General features: G+C 45.8%; 1 protein-coding gene across 1 annotated transcript in view; it reads left to right on the top strand.

Moving 5' to 3' along the window:
- LOC144791234 (transmembrane protein 17B-like) overlaps window positions 1–26,961 on the top strand; it is a 422,992-nt gene that overhangs the window by 98,221 nt on the left and 297,810 nt on the right. The window contains exon 2 of the mRNA XM_078665886.1: window positions 9,547–9,650. Within this exon, the coding sequence (XP_078522012.1) occupies window positions 9,547–9,650 (104 nt within the window). The remainder of the gene's footprint in view (window positions 1–9,546; window positions 9,651–26,961) is intronic.

The raw sequence follows: 26,961 nt of genomic DNA, 5'->3' as shown, positions 1-26,961 counted from the left end.
GTAGCCTTAGTGTATTATAAACCACCCTACATTCGCACAGTTGATACATCACATTAAAAGAACTCATAGGTTAAGCTAGTCACAAATGTGTGAGAAATACCCTAAAATAGCAGAAAGCCAAATTTCCATAGTAGGAGGATTAATATCTGGCTCAACATTTAGTCAGAGACAGGGCCAGAATGGAGGACAAAATATAGTTAAAGCACACCCTCATTGTGTATACGTGCTCGCAAAGACAAGATGTGAACAGATACAGTGAGAGAAAAAATAGTCAAAACCATAATCACCACACCGCACAGTGAATAGAATCTAGGCTCTACAGACTTACCATAAAACCAAAATATCTTTAGAGCCTGTGTTAATGTCTTCAAGCGAGATTCTAGCCTTAATAGGCCTGGTTCCTTAAAGTAAAGAGCAAAAGCTATCAATCCACAATTTTGAGCGAAACGAAGGACTATCATTAATGCAGAAATTCACTCGATAGTATTACAGTCGCAACTTATCAAGGTTAAAATTCTTGAACATCTTAGTTAAAAACTTCAGTCTCTAAGAAAAGCACAGAACACAAACACCTGAGTGAAACAAGCTATACTGTGTATATCAATTGACCAAAAAATTCTGATATATATATATATATATGTTAATCTATCAAAATTGGAAGTTGACAGAAAGGCAATAACGCCTAAATAATCACCCCTATATATGTTGGCGTCCTAAGGCCAACCCATAATTATAGCACGGAAAAGAACTAACATATATATAATGCAAACTATGTGCACTCACAGATAAGTAAATAAACATCTTGAATGCAAGAGAAATAGATAAACAAGAAGATCACAAACTAAAGAAGCGTCAAGGTAAGCGGCGGCTGCCATCCTTTAGAATATAAGCGGCTATTGCCTCCAAGTTTAACCATATTTTTGTACATAGGTTCTTCTATAGTTAGTAAACTTACTAACCAACCTCCATTTATCATGGTTCTCCAAAGTTCAAAGACCCAAGATCCAGTTGAGTTAGAAGAAAAGAAGGGATATTTAGATCTTTATAACTAAGTATACCGAGTGAGAGTTAAAAGGTCTCTACCATCTATACGAAAAGACACAGAGGATCATGAAGGATCTGATCCAAAATATAGGTTGTATAAGCAAAGTTCCAAGAGAAGAGGGGTAAGAAGAGGACACAGATTAATAATCTATTCTTACATCTAGATAGGTAGTTAGCAGATTCCATAGGAATCCAAGCCCATCACCAAAGCAAGGAATATTAGTTAAGTCCTAGATATTAGAAAATGTATATACATATATAATGGGCATAATTGCAGATCTATAGGTACTCACTTTCACATTTAAACATACAACTTTATAGGTAACTCAAACACAAAACCAAATAAATAATGCATCATTTACATTTCTGAAAGAAACACATACATGAGACACAAAAAAAATATATCCAAAATCAAAGGTAAACCCAAAGGTAAGATGCAACCTATACATACAGCGCAGATTACACCTCTGACTATGAATTCCTTATCCACAATATGATCAGCCCCAGTTACCCTAAGATGAACAAACAGGGCCAGACTTGGCTACATAAATGTAATCTAGGTTCATTTAAATGCACCAACTGCAGCATGTGCAAATTCGTGTGAACAGGGAAACAAGATTTTCAATATAATGGTTCTAAGAAATTTTTGATTAATCAACCTATAGATTGTACAACGAAATTTGTGGTTTATATCATGGTATGTAAGTGCTCTAAAATATATGTAGGTAGCACAATAAGGTGCCTCAAAGAGCGTATCTCTTAACATTTCAGAGTACTTAAGAATCTAGATGAAAGATACCCTATAGTGGTTCATGCATTAGAATGTCTAGAGCAACGCAAACAATTATCATTTAAATTTCAAGGTTTGGAGACTATACCTAGGGGTGGGAATCGTGAATTAAAATTGAGACAGGCTGAAGCTCATTGGATTCTCAGACTCCGGGCAGTGGAGCTGGGAATCAATATTGACAATGAACTGCAATACTTTCTGGGATTTTAATATGAAGATCACCATTTTTCCCTTTGAACATGCTGTATAATTAATGGGGAGAGGGGTTGGCCTAACGGCTAAGGCGCTCGATCTCGGACCTGGGGATCTGGGCTCGAGACTCGGTAACGACGCCAAAAAACCCCCTGTGATTCTGGGCAAATCACTTAATCTCCCCGTGCCTAAAATGAAAGTGTGTCCTCATGTAACGTAACTGGTGCTATGTAAAGCGCTCTGATAACTGATTCGGTTCGGTTCTAGTTCGCGCTATACACAACTGCTAAAAAAATAAATAAAAAAAATAGTCGGAGGTGTAATCTACGCTGTATGTATAGATTGCCTCTTACCTTTGGGTTTACCCTTGATTTTGGATATATGTTTTTTGTGTCTCATGTATGTGTTTTTTTCAAAAATGTCAATGGTGTATTATTTATTTGGTTTTATGTTTGAGTCACCTATAAAGTTGTATGTTTAAATGTGAAAGTGATTTCCTATAGACCTGCAATTGTGCCCAGTATATATATATATATACATTTTCTGATATCTGAGACTTAACTAATATTCCTTGCTTTGGTGATGGGCTTTGATTTCTATGGAATCTGCTAACGACTTATCTAGATGTAAGAATGGATTATTAATCTGTGTCCTCTTCTTACCCCTCTTCTCTTGGAACTTTGCTTATACAACCTAAATTTAGGATCAGATCCTTCATGATCCTCTGTGTCTTTTCGTATAGATGGTAGAGACCTTTTTACTCTCACTCGGTGTACTTAGTTATGAAGATCTAAATATCCCTTATTTTCTTCTAACTCAACTGGATCTTGGGTCTTTGAACTTTGGAGAACCATGATAAATGGAGGTTGGTTTGTAAGTTTACTAACTATAGAAGAACCTATGTACAAAAATATGGTTAAACTTGGAGGCAATAGCCGCTTATATTCTAAAGGATGGCAGCCACCGCTTACCTTGACTTGTGGCTTCTTTATTATTATTTGTGAATTTATAGAGCGCAAACGAATCATCCCCGAAAGGATCTCTCGGCGCTATACAAGGAGAAAGGTCAAGAGGAGATGAGTTTAAAAAAGCCATGTCTTCAGAAGTTTTTTGAAATTGATTAGATCACTACAGGACCTGAGGTTTTGTGGGAGCGTATTTCAATGGTTAGCTGCCAGGTAGGAGAAGGCTCTCCCTCCCAAACGTGCCTTCCGTATTTTCTGGGTACAAACAAAGTTACAGTTACTGGATCTCAGTTGTCAGGCAGGCCGATACCATCTAATTTTGTTCCTCAGGTAGGCAGGGCCCTTTCCCAGTAGAGATCTAAAGGTTTTGCAGAGCATCTTAAAGATAGCTCTCTTCCTCACCGGGAGCCAATGTAGCTGATGCAGCAGAGGGGCTGATGGAGTTCTTGCCGGTTTGTTGAGGGCAAGCTGGGCCGCGGTGTTCTGTACCACCTGTAGTCGAGATAAAAGGTCTTCCCTTGCTCCCACCAGCAGCGAATTCCCATAGTCCAGCCGACTCACCAGGAGTGACTGGATAAGGGTCTTCCTCGCTGACAAAGGGATCCATGGAAAGACCTTCCTAATCATTCTCATGGTGCCAAAGCAGGCACCTGATATCGACTTGACATGTTCCTCCGTGGATAGTTTAGTATCTATCTTAATGCCCAGGTTCTTTGCACAGCTCCTGGGTGCGGGAGCATCGCCAAGTTCAGTAGGCCACCATTCTGGGGACCAGATGTCCTCTGCCTTTCCGAACAGCAGTATTTCAGTCTTAGATGAGTTAAGCTGTAAAAAGTTTTTTCTCATCCAGGTAGCAATGCTGGACATGCAGCTCCTGAACCTTGATTGGGTGGAGATAACATCCTCCCCAATCGGGACGATTAGCTGCGTATCGTCCGCATATGATATCGTTTGAAAACCATGGCCCCTGATGATATCGGCCAATGGGGTCACGTATATATTGAACAGGGGCGGGCTAAGCACCGATCCCTGTGGTACGCCCTTGTCTATCTTGATAGTTTGTGATATAAATGTATCTAGCTGGATACTCTGGGTGCGCCCTGAGAGGAAGCTGTGAATCCACTTGAGGGCCCTACCCTGCACCCCCATCACGCTCAGTCTGCCTAGCAGCGTCATGTGTGAGATGGTATCAAATGCTGCTGACAGGTCGAGGAGGACAAGGATTGCTGGGGTCCCACTATCCAGGGTCATCCTTAAAGTATCTGTCACCTCCAACAGTGCCGTCTCCGTGCTGTGTGATGCACGAAACCCCGACTGAGAGGGATCTAAGAGATTATGCTGTTCCAGGTAGTTGGAAAGTTGTTGGTTAACCAGCGTTTCTAAAACCTTCGAACAGCAGGGGAGAAGAGAGATTGGCCTATAGTTATGTAGATTGTTCGGGTCTACTGCCACCTTTTTCAGGAGTGGCTTTACCCGTGCACTCTTCCATTCATTGGGAAAGATCGCCGACTCCAGTGAGATGTTGTATATCTTAAAAAGAGCCTCTGCCAGGACCGTGCTGAGAGTTGCCATAACGGTTGGAGGGGCCGGATCTAGTGGCGAACCAGATTTTACATGGCTTAAAAGTGGCTCTACCTGCTCTCTGGTTACCTTGGAAAAGGTATCCAGCCCTTAGAAGGCCGGCTCTTGTGGTCTGTTACCAGGCAGGTGTTCCTCCTCTAGATCGTGTAATGTCGATCCAAAGGACTGGTAGATCAGATCGATTTTACTAGTAAAGTACCTGGCAATGTCATCACATCTATCCTGGGTGGGGGGGGGGCTTCCTTACCAACCTTGGGGTTTGTGAATACCTTCAGGATCCTGTAAAGTTCCCAGGTGGAATTATCCGCCTCCTCTATACGGACACCCAAATGTGTCCTTCTTGCTGTTTTACAGCTGTTTAGGTAGGCTCTGTGAGATGTCCGATATGCTAATCTATCTGATATCTCCTTAGTTTTCCTCCACCTCCTCTCTAGGGCCCTGCATAAAGATTTTTCCCTCCTCAGGGTGTCCGAATACCAAGGGGCAGGGGTTGACCTATCCTGCATAGTGGCTCTTTTCAGCGGGGCTATGATGTCTAGGGCTCCCTGAATGGCTCCAGCTAGTCCCTCCTATGCAGAATTAGGGTCTGCGTCCTCGTCCAGTGAAGGAGCGATGAACGCCTGATCAAAGGCTAGAGAGGTTAATCTTGCCCATGGTCGACGCATGTTTTTCTGGCTACTGATCCGAGTTACTAGGTGTGAAGATGGAAATGAAAAGCTTAAAGCCAGGTGGTCAGTCCAATGAAGGAGTTTGGGAGGTTCAACCACCAGATCGCCCATGTTGGAAAAGATGGCATAATGCATGTCCTGCCCTATGAGTGGAATCGGTAACCCTTAGCAGTAACTCTAAGGATTCCATTGAGGTGATGAGGCTAGCTGTATCTGAGTTGGAGGGCAGCTCTAAATGGTGATTTAGGTCACCTATTAGTAGAAATTTCTTAGCCTTCAGGACATACGGCACCAGTCTGTCCAGAAGTGCAGTCAGGAATTCCTTGTTGCTGCCTCCCGGGGGACGATATACTAAGGCCCCTGTCCATTCGATGGCCTGAAGCTGTTCCACTCTAAATATTAGGAGCTCCATATTCGCAGAGGACACCCTGTCTAATGTCCTAGTTTAATAAGGGTGGCGTGTAGCAATAGCTACACGCCCCCTCCTCGTTTGTCGGGCCTGTCCAATCTAGTGACCACATATTCATCAGGGAATGCTATGGCCAGTGTTGGTGTAGCCTCTTGGTTAAGCCATGTTTCCGTAAAGAGGCAATTATCAGGCTTTTGTTCCTTAAGTAGGTCCCATATTTCTTTAGTTTGTGATCTCCTTGTTTATCTATTTCATTTGCATTCAAGATGTTTATTTACTTATCTCTGAGTGCACATAGTTAGCGATATATATATATGTTAGTTCTTTTCTGTGCTATAATGGAATACAAACTCATGTGACGTTTATCAATAATTGTTCTTTATATTTAAATCTGTTTTAATTGAGTGGAAGATTGAGACTTTTACTATTTGAGGCCGCTCTCGTAGAAATGATCGTGTTATAGGTATGGTTTATATCTACGTTCATTTGTGATATTGCAATATGGCGGCTAATCTGAGCAATGGTTGTTATGCGGAGCTGGCTGTGGGACACGGCTGGTCGTTGTTTATGTCTATACATCCACCCTAGTGGAATTTGCAGGTTGACGGTTTAGTGTATCTTGCTTGCCATCGTCTATTTCAATGACTCCAATGTGGGTATATAAAGCCACTCCAATATGGCGGTTGTGCTAGACGCCAAAGAGGACTCGTGTTTGTTAACTTGTTGATGTGTTTCGATTTAAGGTAAATAACCAAGATATAGACCCCTGGATGTCCTATTTAACTTTATTGTATCATGGATTAGTCCTTGATATCTAGTAACATGCTAGGAATATGTATCAATCGGGGTTACTCAACTTTATTGTTTCCCCGTTATAAATATGTAACTATTGTGCTTAACATTACTATTGTTTGCTCTGAGTAGAGAGGCTAAACATAAATCTTCTCTTTATCCCTTAGGATCTTTTTGGTTTACTACAACCCTGTATGATTTGTGAAGGTTTTCTTAATTTGATTATTCTCCGTGATGCGGCAATGTTAACTTGAGGTAATTTTAATATGCTATGCAATATTGAGAAGTCCATTAATTTTTTAATATTTAGCCAGATAGAATACTCCAATATTATAGATCGGCCTCGTATCTGATTTACACTACTTATTGTGTATTTCCCTCGTGTAGATTGCGGCACTTAGAATTTTGATTGTATTTGTTATGTAAGTGGGACCGCCTTCAGCTGATAAACATATACTGTATTTGATTCCCCCTTAGATTAGGAACTTTGTCCTTCTGTATTCGTGGATCGTGGAAAATGAAATATTAAGTTTCACATCACGCTACATTGCTGATACAAGGTAATTTACCTCATTAGAACAATTATAGACGTTAGTGTTATGTCTATATGGAACAACTTACTTTATGTCTTTCTGCAATTTGAATGGCACCTCATTATGGGTTGGCCTTAGGACGCCCACATATATAGGGTGGTTTATTTTGACGTTATTGCCTTTCTGTCAACTTCAAATTTTGATAGATTAATATATATATATATATATATATATATATATATATATATATATGTATGTATGTATGTATGTATCTATATATATATATATATAATATATATATATATATATATATATATATATATTATAAGGTTCACAGTTTACCCAAGGTACAGGGTGCACTCACAGACAGCGCGTTCAAGTTCTGGGGGAGAACCAAGGCACCACTTGCATCAGCAGAGCCTGACGCGTTTCAGGAATCCTCCCTTTATCAAAGGCTTTTCTGCTCCAAAATGCTCGCCAAACATGCAGACACCAGTCTTTTGTCCCTTTCTTTAATCATCACATCCAATCTCAGGTAAGTATCAGCGTTGAATTATGGGACTGGTAGTCTGTTCCAAATAATACCCCAGTGGGCTGGATGGCGAACCTTAAGGAAAATAAAACAACAGTCAAAGGGAGCCTTTCTTGTAACTCCTCCTTTCAAAGTAACGCCAGAATGTTCCAAGGCGCCGATCCAAGGACCAGCAGTGGAACCGCCAAACAGTTCGCGGCGGTGCACCCTCGGCCGGGTCGGCCGCATATTTTAAGGTTCACAGTTTACCCAAGGTACAGGGTACAAGAAAGGCTCACTTTGACTGTTGTTTTATTTTCCTTAAGGTTCGCCATCCAGCCCACTGGGGTATTATTTGGAACAGACTACCAGTCCCATAATTCAACGCTGATACTCACCTGAGATTGGATGTGATGATTAAAGAAAGGGACAAAAGACTGGTGTCTGCATGTTTGGCGAGCATTTTGGAGCAGAAAAGCCTTTGATAAAGGGAGGATTCCTGAAACGCGTCAGGCTCTGCTGATGCAAGTGGTGCCTTGGTTCTCCCCCAGAACTTGAACGCGCTGTCTGTGAGTGCACCCTGTACCTTGGGTAAACTGTGAACCTTATAATATATATATATATATATATATATATATATATATATATATATATATATATATATATATATATATATGTATGAATTTTTTGGGTGTATTGATACACACAGTATAGCTTGTTTCACTCAGGTGTTTGTGTTAAGTGCTTTCCTAAGGGACTGAAGTTTTTAACTAAGACATTCATGAATTTTAACATGGATAAGTTGCAACTGTAATACTATGGAGTGAGTTTCTGCATTAATGATAGTCCTTCGTTTCGCTCATCATTGTGGTTTGATAGCTTTTGCTCTTTACTTTAAGGAACCTGGCCTATTGAGGCTAATATCTCGCTTTAAGACATTAACACAGGCTCTAAGGATATTTTGGGTTCATGGTAAGTCTGTAGAGCCTAGATTCTATTCACTATGCGGTGTGGTGATTATGGTTTTAATTATTTTTTCTCTCACTATATCTGTTCACATCTTGTCTTTGCGAACACGTATACACAATAAGGGTGTGCTTTATCTATATTTTGTCCTCCATTCTGGACCTGTCTCTGACTAAATGTTGAGCCAGATATTAATCCTGCTACTATGGAATTTTGGCTTTCTGCTATTTTAGGGTAATTCTCGCACATTCATGATTAACTTAACCTATGAGTTGGTTTAATGTGATTTATCAACTGTGCGAATGTAGGGTGGTTTAAAATACACTAAAGCTACCTTATATCTGTTTTAGCCCTGACGAAGTCTGTGGCTGATTTGCCTAATAGACGAAACACATGTGGGCAATCCTGTGGCAATCCTGTGGCTTGTACAACATATATCAAGAACTGTGGTCACTGAGGATGCTTTGAACTTGGAATAAAAAGAAAATTGACTTCAACGGAGATTTGTGAATTTATATGGGCTTTTACTATATACATTTGTCGCTCAGGCTTTCAAATGTTAATTTGTCCTTTTTATGGTATTCGTAATGTCGGTCACAATTTAAAAGTCCTTTCTATTTCATTTGTCACAGTTCACAATGTAACACCTTAACCTATTGCATTTGGTATAGAGTGTACAATGAAAAACCACTTCCTCTGTAGCTATCCGAGTGATGGGCTGATAAAAGATATCCCTGTTGTGTTTTACATGGATTCTTTGTTAACAATGTCTCCATCAGATATGAGCAATTGAACTACTTCATAGGTGTGCTAAAACATCTGCAGCCATTCCGTTAAGAAATTAACAAAGAGTCGGAGTAAAATCCCTTGTACCTATATTTCTTTTGAATTCTTTTTTATTATATGAACTTTAGCTGTTGCTAGCCAGACCTAGAAATCCACTGATTAGTCTGGCCATTTTCCTGGTCCTTCCATTGTACTTGAAAGGAACTACTACTGTATGAAATGTGTTTATTCACTATGACAGTGGTATATGAGAGAATGCCTTTAAGTAGTAACTTTAATTTCTTTTTCAATTCGGTCTCTTCTTTTTAGGCCATGAGCTGGAATCAAGTCTCCCACTGCAGATGATGCTTTACTTCAATGTATTCTATTTTCCTTTCTGGTGGGTTTCAGTCATCACAATGCTGGAGCTTAAGGTAAGCAAGAAAAAAAAGGTATGCCATTCTTACCATTCTTTGTTGTAATGAAATGGTTACATATTTGGCCAAGATGATTATAACTCTTTTTTATGCAGTGCTTGCACCACAGTATGAATGACCAACTCAGTGGCACTAATTATCAATCTTGATAGAATGAAAGAGCGACGCCAACAAGCCAGGTTTTAAACCCTTGGCATGCAGACTGAACATATAGGCACTCTACCCAAATGAGTATGGTACATTTTAACTAAGATTGCTAGTGTTAATATCTGAGCATGCTAATATAAAATAGTTCTGCAATTGAAAGCAAACATTTCGATTTTATCCTGGCTTTTGAAATGGGCATTTCTTTTCTTTTCTTTTTTTTCAATTGAATGTATGCAAATATAAAAGTACAAAAAAGATATACTAAAAAGAAATAAGATAAGTGTACACATTTACTTGCTTCTTAATCATTGAGTCAAACAAACGTAGCATTAGTAGTAGGAAATATTTTAACGTTACTGGAAGCGTAGTATTTTGCACTGGAAGTAGTGCTTAATGTGTTAAAAGAATGAGTGCTGGTGTAATTAAATGTTACCTCTCTGAATACCAAGGCTGACAAGTCTTAAATCCACTTTATACCCTTTAATTCACTATCAGACACTCCCTGTCCCTTTATCCCATTCTTGCAGGCTTCTGCTTTATTCCCTGATTAAGTTTTTCTGTCTTTCTCTTTCCCATCTTTCTCGTCTGTATGTTTTTCCTTATCTTGTCTCAGTAAATTTCTAAGGCGGAAAAATAAGTGCAGTTCACCAAAAATGAGTTCCGGTGGCCCCCACCGGCAACCGCCAGCTCCAATTAAGGGCTGACTGGAAGCGTCCATTCCAAGCACAAAACATATGCTAGAATTACACTATGGTGCAAAGGTCTGTGCGTGACGCTCGATAGCCTTATTGTGCGCCGGCCCTAGGTAGTGAGGAGGAGAGAGAGAGCCATATCTCTGTAGATTTGGTGCTGTCCTGCTTTCTCATCATGCTACACAGTGCAGTATTTTTGGCTGCTGCTCTGCATTGTGTGAGAATTCAGTACATAGACCACATCATATTAAATCAAAAAGGTCCAAGTCAGCCAGCCTTGACTTATTTTATTACTTATTTATTTTGAAGGTTTTATATAGCGCAAACAAGACCCTTGCGGGTATCAGAGCGCTTTACAGGCGTATATAGGAAACAAACAGTTCAATGAGAGCACACATAGAAATACAAGTTAAATACAGGGTTCAAGTGAGTTTAGATAAGAGAGTAGATTTCACTTGACTTGAGGACACCGACTTCTTCATAATGAATAGGATTTCCTGTACGGTGATACCCAATTCCAATTTCCATCTGATGTTCTTCTTTAGAGTTGATGATTTGTTTCATTCCTCAAAAGCTGAATATGTTGTGTCACAGGTTATCCCTAACTTGTCTACTTTGTTTGAGTATTACCACTGGAGAGTGGAAGCACATATTCATGGCATGTCTCCAGCTATGGACTTTGGCTTGATATTTTGTGCATTTTAAGTAAACAATTTGGGCTTCAGTAACCTCTATCTCCCAAAGTTAGCCTTTTTGGTTTAACAGACTATGACACTTTGCTGAATACTTATAGTCGAACAATGTTTTATTTCATTAGCTATTGCTCGATATATCTTGACCAATCTGTCAGACAGTTTGGGAGTTCACAGTGGGATTGTCTTTACTAGATTTTAGTGAACTGGAGTTTTGGAAAATAGGATAGTGATTAGCTTTTTTTTTGGCAGATTTTCTGTTTGAGCAATTAAAAATGAAGTCTTGTCTCGTCATAATTATCATAAATATTTTTCCTGTTAGGAATCCCCTTTCTTGAATTATATATGTTAGTTATTTAGTTATAAGTGGCAAATATAAAATGCACTTCTATTCATTTCATTATTCACTGTAACAGGAAGGATTTATCCTTGAATATATTCATGTTATTTTGCATGAGTTTAAATCTATATTCCAGTGCCTGTATTAAGTAAAGAACAAGGTTTCATATAAGTTGATGACTTCATTTCTTGTTTAGCGTTTTTAAACAATATGCATGATTACACAGACTATAAGTAAGCAAAATGGTGCCAAGACCTTTTCTGCTGTTTATTCTGAAAGGTTCAACAATGATGAGATACATTATATGTTCTAAGAATAGAGTGTCAGGAGAGAGAGAGGAACTTCGTGCCAGAGACCCAAGACAAAGGCCATACAGAACCATATTACCTTCTTTTGCTAAAGACTGCCAGGAGGCACATTTAGCCTTCCCTCTCTAAATTTATCAGCCTGCCCGGAAACGCAGACGAGAATATCAGATGCTGCTATTTTGCTGAACATTGGTCCTATCGTTTGTAAGAGTTACGCAGGTGTAAACCGTCTTTGAAATTCGAATTAGGCCCCTTTTCTTTTGATGCTAAATTTAGTTTAGTTTGCCAAAGGGATAAGAGTGGGGTTTCAGACATTAATATAAATAAAGTCTTATGAGAGTACCACTATGTTACAATACTACTTACTGTTCACTCTTTTGGTAAATATCACTGCCACTATTGTGTTGATTTTTATAATAATTTCTATTCATATTTTATGCTTGAGGATAGGATTTCAACTTTCAAAATAAGTCTTTAAAATATGTCTCTGGTTCTCTAGCATCTTGAGTGTGCCTTTATTGAAAGAAAGAGTCTTTGGGTGCCACTGATCATCTTTATATCATAGCATTGAGCATTATCCTGAATACATCTGATTCAAGTAGTGCTTAGTGGGTTGTGAGATAGTTATGGTCCAACTGGTTTTCTGTATGGGGTTGCTTGTCCTTAGTGCCAGGTGGTCTATAAAGCCTGTTTCAAGGCCATGTTATGGAAAGTTCAGAAAACATATCCAGCTAAGCTTATAGATGTTGACACTATGAGTGTTGAGGATACTGTGGAACCAATAGATTATAGAAGGACTACATCACTTTCATTGGTCGATATGTGCAAAATAGAATCTGAGTGTGCATAGTTGACTTGAGATGTCAATTAATTAATTCCATTCTAATTATTTACTGGGTCAGAAAATGTTACAGAATTTCAATGGATTTCTTCTCTGATCATTGTGACTTCAATTGGAGAGCTATTGTGATAGAGGTTACTAGGCTTCTACCATATGGAGCTGTTGTGCTTGAGACTTGATCTGCCTGAGCATGAGGTCTCTTTTTTAATCTTTCTCTATTCAAGAGACAGAGGCTAAATTAGTTGACCTGTGAGGCCTCAACCTTTTTGATAGTGGTTTCATTAATCAAACTTAATATTTCAACTCTTTACGAAGAAAAGTATCTGTATTTCCAGTATGGATCGATGTGTTGTATAAAGGCAGGCTAATAACTATCTTCTTAATTGATTATTGATGGGTTGTAGGTGCCACTGTTCCTTGGTGTGAGAGCACAGCCCACCTCTACTAGACCATCTTACAACCAATTTCCTCCTTGTTAGTAGCCATCAGCTCCCAAGGTGGATGCTTGGGTTACATCCAACAGAGCAGAGTAGAGAGCAAGTGGTGTGCTTCTTCACATCTTTCACATTTAAGGAGGCATGAGTCATGAGGAGGCATGAGTTCTGTTAAATAAAGGACCAAGGAGGTGCGAACAAACCAAGTTATGCTCTTGCTGTTCCACTCTAAAGAAGCCCTATAAAGGCTGCAAATCCCAGATCTACCAATGCAGTAAGTTTTTCTCCACAGTGCTGCTGTGCCACCTTGATGTTTCCCTCCTCCAAGGACCAGACTAGGGGACTTGCCATCTGTTTTTGGCCTCCAGTACTCCTTAGAGAAGAGATAAAAAAAAATACATAGTGCCTCAGTTAGTTCACACCGGTAATGAAAAAAACTCTGTCATCTTGAAGCACTGGTGAGACACCTAGTTCTGAACGCCTTTAACTGAAGACGCTTAAGGCATCTGGTTGTGCGGATTACAGACGGATTCCTCCACTAAGGGATTGATTTCCAATTTTGGCAGTGCGGGGCAGGTGGTACTCCACCGCCGCACCCCAACACCGCTGAGACTTGCGGCCGCCCGCCTGTTAGATTACAAGTTATTTGTAGTCTTGAGGGCGGCGTCATGGCGTTCCCAGGGTGGTGCCTCTTTCAGAGGCCGCGGTGCCTTTGAAAAAGCCACCATAAAGGGAAGGCCGCACAAGGTTCCTACACGGCATGGACTGGAAAGTCCATGCCATGCAGAAACGTTTGTCCATGCACACAGGGGGGCACAAGTTATGCCCCTCTGTGTGCATGTACAAGCGGAGAAGGCATGGGGCCCTATAGGGCCCACTTTGTGTCCTCTCTGCCAGGGGTGACATGGAGGAGGAACCTCTATGTCACCGCCGGCAGGGAGGAAACTCGTAATATGCTTGGTGGAACCGCGTGGGTCCTGTAAAGCATATTGTGGCCTCCTGACCACCGCACCTTGTGCATGGAATGGCGGTTCCCTGGCAGCATTGGCGGTCCCAGGGCTATCCGACCGCCCAACTCGTAATAGGGCAGTCTGACCGCCGGGGCGGCGGTGGCTGAACCGCTACCACCACGAGTGGACCGCCAGACTCGTAATCAGGCCCTCAGTATCTCCTGGCTCCTGGGATCCAATTGAACCATACTGATAAGGTCATTGATGGAGGCAAAGGAAATCATCCACAGTTCGCCTTTATGAGGGCTTCCAGTTACATTGCTGACTCACTAACTCGGGCAGGACCATGGAATAACATTGGCAATCCCATTTACTTAGATGAAAGACATTGGCCACACTAGCTGGCCACACATCAGTCCAGCCCAGAGCCAAAGAGACATGGAGTCAGCTTATCAGCAGGTCAACTGTATCAGCATCTCCCAGTAATCACTGCGCCTTTCACTGGTATGTCAGTGGGTGGGAACCTGCTGGGCTTAGGCACACATCCTAACAAGAGCACTTAGAATTCCCTAAAGTAGGCGTTTATTTTAATTTATAAGAACATTCCTCATTCACAAATGTTCCCCATGCTAGAGAACTTGCTCTGCTAAGCTTTTTATCCATGGTGCCAACACTATGCCACAACTTCTATTTTGTTCACAGGGCCAGTTTTACATCATACAATACTTTGTACTTTTTACAAAATGTACTTATAGTATAATGATATAAACAAGCATTAGTGAAATCAATAGGTCTTAACTCTTGGCTTTTTAAAGTGAGTTTAGAGAGATTGAAAGCAACATATAGACACAATTAGGAAAATTTAGGAAAAAGAGAGAAGTCAAGCCAGAGGGCACGTGTACAAGGATAAGTGCACAGAGACCAGGGTTAGAAGGAAATATTAGGTGAGGATAAAGAGACAGAAGAATGTATTTCGAAAGATAATTGTGTAAAAGGTAGGACGGGACTGACCAAAGACACTGGGTAGGACGAGAGAGTAGACGTGGGTGCGATAAAAGAAAAGGGATGGATACACAGAAAATCTACTGTGGAACGTGGGTGGGTAAGGCGCCAGAGAGAAGATACTGTGTGTACGAAATAGTGGACAGTGAGAGACAAATCCAAGTTATAGGAGTGTAGAGAAGAGAATTAGGGCAGCGTAAAGAACAGCCTGAGGTGAGAACATCGGGAGAGCCAGTCCACAAAAACAAAACATCGACATTATCAGGTCATGAAGTGCGAAATATGAGCATTGTAACCCCATTTGCTCTTTTCTGTTTTCGTGCTTGCAACAAGGCATGCTTGCCCGTCTAAAACAAGACAAAGTAACATTTGTGTTTTTTTGCTCTGAGAAGGAGCAGTCTGAAAAGAAACGATTGTTCGACTAATATCTTTAAAATTCTCCGTGGAAGAGTAGTGGATGCACTTGTAAACCGCAATTATATGCTTCATGTTGGATTTCATAGTGATATATTCCAACCTGAACATGTCCTTCTATCATGCAGTTAGTTATATTTGCTCAAAAAGACATCACAAGATTGACACGTTCTTATGAATCGTGTCTTTATTAAAAGTATTGTAACATTTTGTAAATACGGAGTCAGGGCTACACTTAAAATTACTAAAACCATGTGAGATAAACATTCCAGCACAAGCAGGGCGGATTCGAGCATACAACTAAATCCAAAACAAAGCCCAGAGCAGAACGTTCTGTACTTCGCCCCTTCTTTAATGGGCATGGTGAGAACAGTCTGCTGTCAGTTCATCGGTTCTGGCACGACTGCTTTATTTCTGAATTTGTCTGCCTTGATAATGTCTTGGTTACTCCTTTTGCACTGGACAACGCCTCTTCTCCTCTGGCCCAAACTAGAGCGTATGGATTGAGACCTATTTTCTTGCGCCTTGAAGCCCATAGGATTCGATAGCAAATACCGAATCGGTAAATTTACCGATTTTACAAGGGGGACAGGGTGTCACTTTGACACCCTGTTGCACTCCTGTTTCAGGCTTGTGTGCCACGTGACACACATACATGCCCTTAGGGCATGTCTGTGTGCCACATGGCACAGGTGTACATGCACAGATGTGCATGTACACAGGAATTTGTTATTTACCATGTAATAGTATTACATGGTAAATACCGAATCCTGAATGGCCTGTAGCACTGTTAACAGTGCTACCTACATAGCAAATTACAGATTCGGTATTTTTACCGATCGGTAATTTTACCGAATCGGTAAAATTTACAGAATCGGTAAATTTACCGATTCTGTAATTTTACCGATTCTGTAAAATTACAGATTCGGTAAAATTACCGAATCTGTAGGTTTTTCAAACCCCTGCATACCAATGTCCAAATACAGGTCGGAAACGGCCGAAAATCGGTATTTTCGGCCGTTTCCGACCGGTATTTGGACACCTACATCTGGCCCTTAATCTCTTTGTGCCTACAAAAATGTATGTGTTCTTTTGTAAAGTAACTGAAAGCGCTCCAGTAATTAATGTGTCTTTGTGTCAAGTGAAAGCAAGCCAATAATACCTTCGGGTAGCGTTTGTATATAAAACTGCATATAAAATAAGGGGGAAGGAATGGTGCTCGAGAGCAGATGTTGAATCCTAGGAGTCTTGTGGTCTTTAGGACAGTGCCCCTAGGCTCAGAATTGAGGGGTGGTGGTGGTGGGGGGATGGCACAGACAACAAAAGAAACAAACAAGCATGCTCTAAATGCATGCAGCCAGGGAAAGATAAGAGAATGTAAACAGTTAACGATATGCAGCCTTAACCAAAAGCAAAAAATGTTTTACCCAACAAAGAATATGGGAATGAGTAGTTAGGCTACTGGAAACCGAGAAGAGAACACCGAAGGGAGAATTGGCTACAACCAACAGAAACAGAGGAAAAGTAAAGTGGCAAACACATGGACCAATCAGAAGTGAAGGTGGGATATAAGTCCCTTTTGTGCTCGGGGCTGTCCTGGTGGTGAAGGGGCCTGTGAAGTGAGGCCTACGGTCACGGTAGGAGGCACAAACATAAAATCGGCGATGCAGGGGTATGCTTATACAGGCCGAAAAAACCCTGAGCAGTGTCCACCCTTTTACTATTTAGCCTCTGACCATGCTTGGCTAGAGGATGTACAAGGTGCGTTTCAGGGGCATAGTCCCTGCGGGGACGGCTTAGTGAACTATTACATCCCTTCCCAACTTGGTGATGAACTCAGCACGCAAAGTCTTTGAGCCTCTGGCTCAGTGGCAGGTTGGGTCGGAGGTGATATCGGTGTTACTGAGAATGTCCTCTCGTTTCCTCCAGTCTCTGGTTACCTCCGGAGTAAGCTTCAGCGTTGAGCTCTTTGGCTGGCTGGGGGTTTCATTGCCAGAGCTACCATCTTTTTCTTCTTCCTCTCAGCTTTCTGGTCCTGGGGGGCTCCCCCATGTTGTATCATTCTCTCCCTCCTTTGCTTCATGTAACTGGGTGAAATCTACTTCTTGGAACAAAGAGATGTTCCCCGTGACCAGTTTGTTTCCTTTACGGGCTGTGATCATGTCCCGTTTACCAGAGTGACAGTCCACACCCCCGGTTCAAAGGGTGTTCGGAACTTCCATCCTGGTTGGCGGTCTTTGAGCAGCACTTTGTCACCTGGCGAGATCACACATGAATCGGCATGCTGCTTGAGGCTTGCATCCACATTGGTCCAAACACGTTGAGCTTGGGCGTTCCTCAGGTCCTATTGTAGGGGAGACCACTCAAAATGTACTGGGATCGTGTCCTGATGGGGGCCAGTGAGCATCAGTGACCACGAAGAGCGTTGGGTGCTACAATGTGGAGTTACGTGGTATTCTCTCAGGAACTTCTGAAGTGCGACTTCAGGATTGGTCCCTTCTACTACAGAGATTCAGAGGGTCTTATTCAGTGTCCGCATGAACCGCTCCACTTTTCCATTTGCTTACGGCCATTGGGCCATGATTCGGCAATGCTGAATTTTTAACTGCTCTAGCAGGTCGTGGAATCCAGAGCCTTGAAAGGGCATTCCATAGTCCATCTTTATCTCCTTAGTGGGCCAAAGAGTGTGAAAGCTTTTTCCAATGCTGGTGCTACGTTGCAGAAAGCTGCAGAGTCTAACACTCTTAGAGAAGCCATTGATAACAACTACAGTTGTTCTCACTTCCAGGAAACTTCCTGGGTCAATACTCACTTGTGACCATGGCGCAGGTCATGGTTCTTCTTCTATGATGGGTGCAGGCACTTCTTTTAGAACTGGAAGATGACACGAGGGGCACTGTCTTACGATGTCGTTGACGGTGTCCCAAGCCCTGGAGACCAGACTTTCTTTCTCATGCAGGACTTCATTCTTGCTTTCCCCTGATGCCCCTATGAGCCAGTTCTGGTATTACTTTTACTGGTATTACCCTAAGAATGAGCCCATCCATTGTCGCGCTTAATTCATTTTGCACTTGCCACATTTTTGTGAGTCTTTCTCTCTCCAAGAATTGCCATCCATTGGCGTCACGTAAGAGCCACTTTGCAGAACATTCAGCACTCTCTCAAGCACCGAGTCTGTCATTGTGGCATATTGGATTTCTGGTAGACTGAGTGCTTGGGGGAACGCCCTTCTGGAGACCATGTTGATGTAGGCTTCAATGTCATTAGCGTTATCATGAGGTTTGCTAGCCGGTGATGGTGAATGGCATGAGAGGAAGTCTGAAGGGTTCCTGGACCCTTGTCAGTGGATGACTTCCATGTGGTAGTGCTGCCTTTGGATAGCCTAGCATTCAATCTGTGGCAGTGAATGGGGAACAGGACCATGGAAAAGCGGGGTACGAGGTTGGTGGTCAGTTGCAACTGTGAACGGCCGCCTACAGAGAAACAGGTAGAAATGTCCACAGGCACATTTAATCACTAGGGCTTCTCTCTCGATTTGCAAGTATTGTGACTCCGTCGGTGTCAGTGCTTTACTAGCGAGGGCTAGTGGAGCCCACCTCCCTACTCTGCTTCCTGGGTGAGCATGGCACCTAGTCCAACTGGGCTGGTGTCAACTAGTAGTTCAGTCTGTTTCTTTGGATCGACAAAGGTCAAGTGAGTCTTGCTTAATAGGGCTGTTTTCACTGCTTTGAATGCACTCTCTTCAGTGACACCCCACTTCCAGTTGACGTCAATCTAGGTAAGAGCTCCCAGGGTGGCCAGATTGGGGATGAATCTGCCACAGGACGTGGCCATCCCTAGAAAACTTCTGAGACTGTCATCTGGGCAGGGGCTTGTTGTATGGCCTGCGATTTTCAGGGATCGACTAGCACCCCATCTTGGTTGAACACATAGCGGAAGAACTCAATAGAGTTTCTGAAGAATTGAACATATTTCCTGGTGCAAGGTGACGTCGTGCTCTGATAGGCGTCGTAGTGTGGCTTGCAAATGCTTGTAGTGTTTTTCTGCTTTGAGTATATTAGGATACCATCACTCACATTCATGACGCCCTGGAGGTCGGACACTGTCTCCCAGATGGGATCCTGAAAAACGTTGTCCGTGGAGGAAATGCCAAAGGTCCGCTGTTTATACTGGCGCAGCCCTAGGTGCCTCGAAAATGTGGTGATTTACCTGCTCTCCTCCGAGAGAAGCTGTTGGTGGTATCTTGCATTGAGGTCACATTTGGAAAACAATCTTGATCCATTATGGTCATCAATGATGTGTTCTATTGTGGGCGTTATGTGTCTTTCCCGTTAAATGGTGTGATTGGGCAGGCACATGTCGATACAGAAGCGTATCTTCCCTGGCTGCTTTGGTTTTTCTGCGATTACCATGCGGGAGACCCATGGTGTTGGCCCGAATACTTTTTCAATAATGCCTTGGTTCTCCAACTTGTCCAGTACTTCGTCGATGAGTGGTCGCAGATGCAACTGCACCCGGTGGTGAGAAAGTGCGACTGGCTTCACGGACTTGCCAATGTTTAGTTTGATTGGTAGGCTTTTTGGCATCCCAATCCTTTGAGGAGCTCCGGAATTGGTTCAGGAGTTGGTCTACTTGGCAGGCTGTAACGTTCCGTGCAAAGGATGAGGCCTCTGAGTTTTTTGTTTCTGTATTCTTGGATGATTTGTGCTCTTATATCTTTTGGCTGGCAATTCACTGTGCACGTACTGGCAAGTGCGTGCAGGTGCATGTAAAAGGCATCTTTGGATTCTCCTTCTTGCTGCCTGGCTTGATGGAGTTTAAAGGGCTCAAAGTTTGGGTTTCATTGTGCATCAAATTGAGCGTTGTGCGCCCGCACTGCAGCGTTGTAGTGTTTGGAAGCATCTGTATTTGACAAGAGTTTAAAGAGTTTATAGATTTCCTCGCCTACGTAGTGGAGCAGAAGGGATCATTTGATAGTCCTATCAGTCTGGTGGGTTGCGAAAAAGTAATTTTCTAGCCTGCCATCCTATGTTTTCCAGCGTGGTGATTCATTAGCTAGGTCAACGCGCTCGCTGAACGGCTGTGGCACTCCCACAAGTGTGTGTTGTGTGGTCCGCTGTTCTCTCGGTGGGCCTTGCTGGTGTGTGGCATTGGCATCGTCCACCGCAGCAAGTCAGCCTGGTGCTTGCGACCTTGGCTGTGGGGACTCACGCTGCGGATGGTGTGCTTGTGGTGTTGCCTCCTGATTTGTAGGAGCTGAACTTCTTTTCTAGCCTCACTTTTTGTGGCGTGTTGACACCTTCTAGTGCAGTGTGTTGTGGTGTCGGGACCAGCTTTTGCCAAAGTTTGATGGTGTCTTTTATTGTTAATTTTTTTCTAATTTGGTTTAGCCAGTGCTTGTTGTGGTGACCCCTTTTGAATCAAACCCTTCTGGTTTTTTTTTTTTACCCTTTTTCTCTCCATTTTTCTAGCACGTGACCGGCTACAGTCTTGTGAGGGCTATGGTAGAAGTGCCCGTCGCTCTAGAGAGCATGATGCCTGGCCGGGTACATGAAGGTTGCAGATGGCCGCCGACAACAGCTCTATGGTACATCAGTGGGGTGAGGGCTGCTGACAGGGTCGTGGTGGGGTTGAGACGTGGTCCGGCGGCTGGGAAGCCCTGGTATCGGGGCGGGGCTCACAGGGCCAGCGATTCAGCGCACGACATGCGCACAGCCTGGGCTGCTCTGTACGGTAGGCCGGAGATCCAGGCACGCGCTGACTGCAAAATGGCGTGGAGCACTCCTAGGGCTCGGCGTGCAGGACCGCTGAGAGGGGGGCACGCATGGTGAACCCTTGTCACTAGTGTATTGTGGGCCGCCTTGGTGGTGAATGGGCCCACGGAGTGAGACCTATGTAGTGTCCGGCTGAACACGGTCTAGTGTTTCTGCCTGTTGTACCCCACACTTTACACCCACCACAGGCGTCGCTGGTCAGGTGACCCTGCAAATAAAAGGGTCCAGGCGCACGTGCCCATGGCCAGTTACAGTACAGTACTAACGTGTCTGTGTTGTCCTTTACCAAGCCTAGGGCCCAAGACGCTACAATGGCGACGAGGAGGGTCGGACCCCGCGTGCCTGAGAAGGGGATAGACAGCTCTGCCGGAGCACTGCTGTGTTAGCTTGTCTGAAGAAGGGGATCGGAATCTCGGATGCCGCCGCAGCCTGCCCTGAAGAAGCAGACACATCGCCCCGCACAGAAGGTATCCCCTGCTCCTCCCCCACTACTGCCTGGCTTCTGACATTGTGGGTGAGGAAGATGACGCAGAAATGAGACCATGGCGAGACAAAGTGCCAGCGTGGAGGGACTACGTTCTACCCGTCAGGTATAACCAGGCGCCAACCATGCTATGCCCTGCGGATTAGACATCCGTATGTGACCCTCACCTGACACTGGTTAGCCCCAGCAGCAGAAGCACCTCACAGCAGGGTGACACAGCCATACCGCGACGGTTGCGGAGGTCAAAGGGAGGTGGCACCCCGCTAGCAGAAGGGGGAAGAATAAGCCCACACCAGAAGGCTGTCACCTGCCAGCCTGGTGCACACCCAGCCAGCGAGGGAGAAAACCAAGGCTGCATTTGCCTTGTGGGAAGCCTGCACCTGTGTGAGTGGTGACGCAGAGAAACTCATGCAGCGCGCTCCGTGCTCAAGGTGCTCCCGTCACTGCCAGCAAGCTGCGAGAAGATGACCCAGCAACGCTGAGTGGGCAGAAGAGGAAAGGAGAGCCGCCCAGTCCATGTGCACAGCCCCTACTGTGCCCCCCTACCTTCCGTGTGCGATCAATGCAGTCCGTTAGGCACGTGGCCGTAGACTTTGTTTGTTAGCAAACATCTGTGCCCAGCACCAGGTGCCACCACAGAATCGCTCCCAACCCCAGCAGCTGATGTGGAGAAGCGTGGCAGCCCAGTGGCCATCGGAAGTTACCCGCACCTGCAAGGCGAGCTCCAGCCTGCAGCTTCAGCCCAGTGTGGCCTGCGTTTGAGAGGGAGAGACTGCTGCAATGCAAATTACGAGCACCGGCAGCCCAATCTAGCTGTACCTCGCGCAACTGCACACGACCTGGTACCTTGTAACACAAACGGGAAAAGACAAATACCGTCTGCAAGTGCACAGGAGCACTAGCCGCCAAGAGGTTGCATGTTTACACCGCAATCACACTGAGTGTCCAAAGAGAGGCCTTGCATACCTACTACTTTTCACCGAAGTGACACTTGTGGGTAGTGGACTAGAGAGCCCTGCAGTACAGTCAGGAGAACGCTCCAACTGAATCCCCAGAGTAACTGCAGCAGCAAAGGTGGCCTCCCCACATTGCAGGCAAGAGCTACACGGCCCGCAGGTCAAAGAACGAATGCCGGACGGTAAAAACAGAAGTGCTCCACCCGGTGGCCGCCAGTGGTACTGCAGGTGCCCCAACCAAGCAGCAACAAAGACACGGAGAGAACCATGTGACCGGCCCTGGCCGTTACAAAGAGGCCACACCGTTCCTATGGATGTTCACACTACCCCCACCACAAGTAACTGCAAGTGAGAGGAACCAGCCAGAGCAACCCCTGCCTGTCTGGCACGAAGTCAAGCACAGTAAGGGGTGAAAGAAACTGCCTTTCAAAAGTCAGCCCCAGAGGAAAAAGCTTGCCCAGCATGAGAGCCTCAGCTGCCTGTGGTGTTGGGCCTCAGCCCCACATGACGGTAATAACTGACATGGGCACCTGGTCATGTAGTACAGCAAACTGGTCCCGGCACGTTAACCCAGGCCTTTTTATTGACGGGCCCACTTCACTTATGGCACCCGTGATGGATGGGTGTGGGGGTGCAGTGTGTCCAGCCCTCGAGGGAGTGGCTGGCATTACAACTTCCTGCGGGACACTAGAACGTGTCTCGCAGGACATTACATTCCTCCCCAACTTCATTGAGGAACAAACAAAGTGTTAGTCCAACCTGTGGGGATAAAACAAACAGTTAACTAGATACCACAGGGTCCATCAGTCTCTAGAGTCAGGTGGCAGGACGACAGCAGACTTGGACTGGTGACTTTGTCTGCCGCAGAACCTTCTCGGCGGGCACCCATAGTTTAACCTGAGGGGCTCAGAACATGACCGCTGACTTGGAAAAGTCCGCCGTATACCGACAGTTCGCTGATGATGACATGTCTTGCTGCCTTGCCTGGCTTCCACTTTGCTGACATCCGTGATGGTCTGTGGTGGGTTCTAACAGTTCCTTGTAGTGGGTTGCGTCGTGAACATGGATGGAGTCCCAAGTGAGAATTCACAGAGGTGTTGCTGGACCGACTGTCCCTGTTGGACTGCTGGCTGTGACCAGTAACCTGTTGGTGGAGCAAAGTCTTTTCTCGCTCTCCTGCCTGGGGAGGCCCATTGTCGGGGTTGCTGCGGGACTGTAGGAGAGGCTGCGCTGCGGCCGATTCTGTGCCGTCTGGGAGCAGCTGCAGGACCGCTGAGGAGCCGTTACTTAGTCGCAAGTACAACCCTCTCGGGTGGATGCGTCTTGACCGGGACTTGCGCTCCCTGCCACGGCTCCGGTGTAGGCTAGGTTCACAGGTGGCCTCTGGTTTCTTTTATCGGCTGGTGTGGCGATGGTGCAGGACTCCAGTCTGCCGATCTTCTTGGAGTAGTGTTGTTTGACGCAGGTGCTGATGGCTGGCGTGATGGTGGTTGCCAGCTATGTGGTGACTCGGGATGATAGGTGGTGGTGACTTGCTGGGAGTGTTGGAAGTCTGGAGGTACTTGGCAGCCATGTGCCTCCGCTTTGCTGAGCTGGAGTGTCTGTGGCGGCTTGACACGTAGAGTGTGGGGATCCTCTCTTGCCTGGCTTGGGGCAACTGCCAACTCCATCTTGAGGCGGTGTGAGGACGGACACTCTGTGCTGATCTTCACCCGTGGCATCTGCGGACAGGAGCAGGGATGCCACTTGACTTAGACTGCTGACGCTCGGGGATGGACGGTTACCTAGGGAAGCGTTAGGCGGTTGGCGCTTGCTGCAGCTTACGTTTGGTTCACCCAGGAGGCTGTATCTAGGGACATCGGTCCCTTTGGTGGCTGTCTGGTGTGTCAGGGTGTGTTCTTGGCTGGCTGTGAGTCCTCGGTCTTCTCCCTTTGTTGGCTTGTTCAGCCCACCTGTGCTCATCCGGTCTTCGGGGTGGCAGGGCTGTCACTCTTCTTCTTTTCTTCGAGGGAGTTGCGCTTGAACCTCGAGGTGGGGCTGTCATGGCGCCGGCTTCTGCCTTCGATCCGGCGTCATTTGTCTGGACTGGTCACTTTGTGACGTGCTCCTTGCCTACTGGGTGACGTGACTTCCGGTCTTGTGTCGCTGTTCGTTGGAGTGCATGGTGCTGTGGCAGCCTGCCACGTGGAGTGTGCGACTACTCTCTTGCCGATCTTCGGTCACGGCCGACTCCGTCTTGAGGCAGTGTGAGGGAGGACACCTTGGGTGCTCTTCAGGCTACTGCAGGGCTTCGCTGGGGCCGTGGAGACGTGGGCGCTCTCCTACCTGCATTCAGCAGTGCTTCTTTGCGGAGATGTCTCCTGGGAGCTGTCTGTGCAATCAGGTGCAATGGCTCTGCTTTCTGCGCGCTTCTGGCTTTGCGTGGTCTTTGCGTGCACGGTCTCGTTCTTGGATGCTTTCTTCTGGCACTTGGGGTGCCGGTGGGGTGGTTGCCGGTTGTGCCCGGCCAACCGGCAACCACCCCACCGTGGGGAGCGGGTGATGCGACGTCTTCACTGGTGGTGGTGTTGGCAGCCACGTGCGGCGTGTGCACTGCACCAGGCTTTCTTGTGCCGTTGCTGGTGGCAGCTCCTGTGAGACGTTGCTGTCTTGGCTGGCTGTCCACTCTTGCTAGTGGGGATTGTCTTTGTATTTCTGTCGGGGCTTGCCGATTTACTGGGTTTTGCTGTCCTTTGCTGCTTGGCACGTTCCTGTGCTGGGGGAGTCCTGGGCCCCTGATATCTCTCCGCTAGGTGTGGGTTTAGAGTTCCTCCTCTTGAGCAGTTGGCCACGCCGTTCAGCTGTTTTTTCTTTTTTCATCCTTTTTTTTGTTTTGTTTAGTGGCGCTGGGAGCAGTGCTCAGTCGCTTCCGCTTGTCTTGTCGGGAAATGGGCTCAGGATGGCTGCACGTGCCGGCCGGCCGACCTCAGTGGATGTCTTGTTACTTCCTCCTTAACGTGCAGAGGGCAGCTGACTTGTCTTGAGGTTTGTCGTGCTCTGCAGGGGCTGCATGGGAGCAGGAACTTTTTGAGGTACCGCTTCTCCTATTCGCGAGTCTGTGCTGGGAGCGTAGCTGCTGTTGCCTTTAGCAGAGTGTCCTTGGGCACCCTCCAGGGCTTGCTGATTGCTGTTGCCGGCTGGTTAGCAGGACAATGTGCTGTATTCTAGTACCGCTGTTCTGTATGGTGCAGTGCTGCCAGGCTTGCCATTGATCAGTCGCTCTCGTCTGCTGACGTCGGTCGTGGTGGGGCAGTCAGAGCACTTGATCGCCCTTGGGATGCGCTGGTGCGAACCCCCTTGCCTTTGCAACTTTCTCTTGCTGCTCCTGCCAGTTCCGGTAGGGTAGTGGTGCGTCAGTGCCTCTCCTCCGGCCTACCTCGCTGCTGGGGGTGCCTGTCCTGACGGCACAGCTGGCAGTCTGTTCTGGGTGGGCAGCCTACCCGCTCTTCAGCACGCTGCTTCTGGGGAACCACCCGGTGGTGCTGCGGCCTTTCCGGTGGCTTGCCTTGATTGCTGCAGGTTTTGGGTGTTGGGGGAGCTGGTGCACAGTTCTGTGCAGGGCTGACACATGAGGCTGCCTATGTGGATTTGGTGTGCAAAGTTGGCCACCAGGTGGTGCTGACATCGATCCTGATGTGAGGGCTGCTGTTAGAAGCAGGGTCCCTTCCCAGGGTCATAGGGTGGCGTCAGCGTGCTGCTGGTTTATGTGCTGGCGTAGTGCTTGCGTGCAGCTTACGTGGACCACTAGGTGGCGCTGTTGTCCTTTCCTCGGCCGCGGCAACTTAGCTGCTTCAATGGGCCTTGGGGAGGGCCTGCGTTGCGACAGAGATGTCAGTGGAGGCTCCTTGCCACCACCTGTGGCCAGTGCAGTGCTGCTTGTGTGATTTAGGGGCGCTTTCAGCCCCCATGCGGCGCTGGCCCATGGCGTGAAGTTGCGCTGTGAACGTTCTCCTTCAGGTAAGCTGCTGGCTCATTTGCGGGTCCGCTTCGCGCTTTGATCGGGGCCGCGGCAACTCTCTTCCTTCGCTGTGTTCTCTGTGGCACCAGCGAGACGTCTGACAGCAGTCCCACACTGCTCTAGCCCTGGCGTGCAGAGGCGGTCGACGCGCTGGAGCGTGGAGGCTCAGCATGTGGGTGTGAGCGGGGGCGCAGGGCACGGAAAGCGCTGCGGGTCACAGGCTTCCCCATGCTGCGGGTTGCGTGCAGTGCTAGCGTGGGGCTTGTCTGCGAGTGCG

The sequence above is a fragment of the Lissotriton helveticus genome, chromosome 11, assembly GCF_964261635.1.
Source record: "Lissotriton helveticus chromosome 11, aLisHel1.1, whole genome shotgun sequence".
NCBI classification, from domain to species: domain Eukaryota; kingdom Metazoa; phylum Chordata; class Amphibia; order Caudata; family Salamandridae; genus Lissotriton; species Lissotriton helveticus.
Note: the sequence above shows the minus strand (reverse complement) of the source record. Positions and strands in the feature narration are given on the sequence as shown.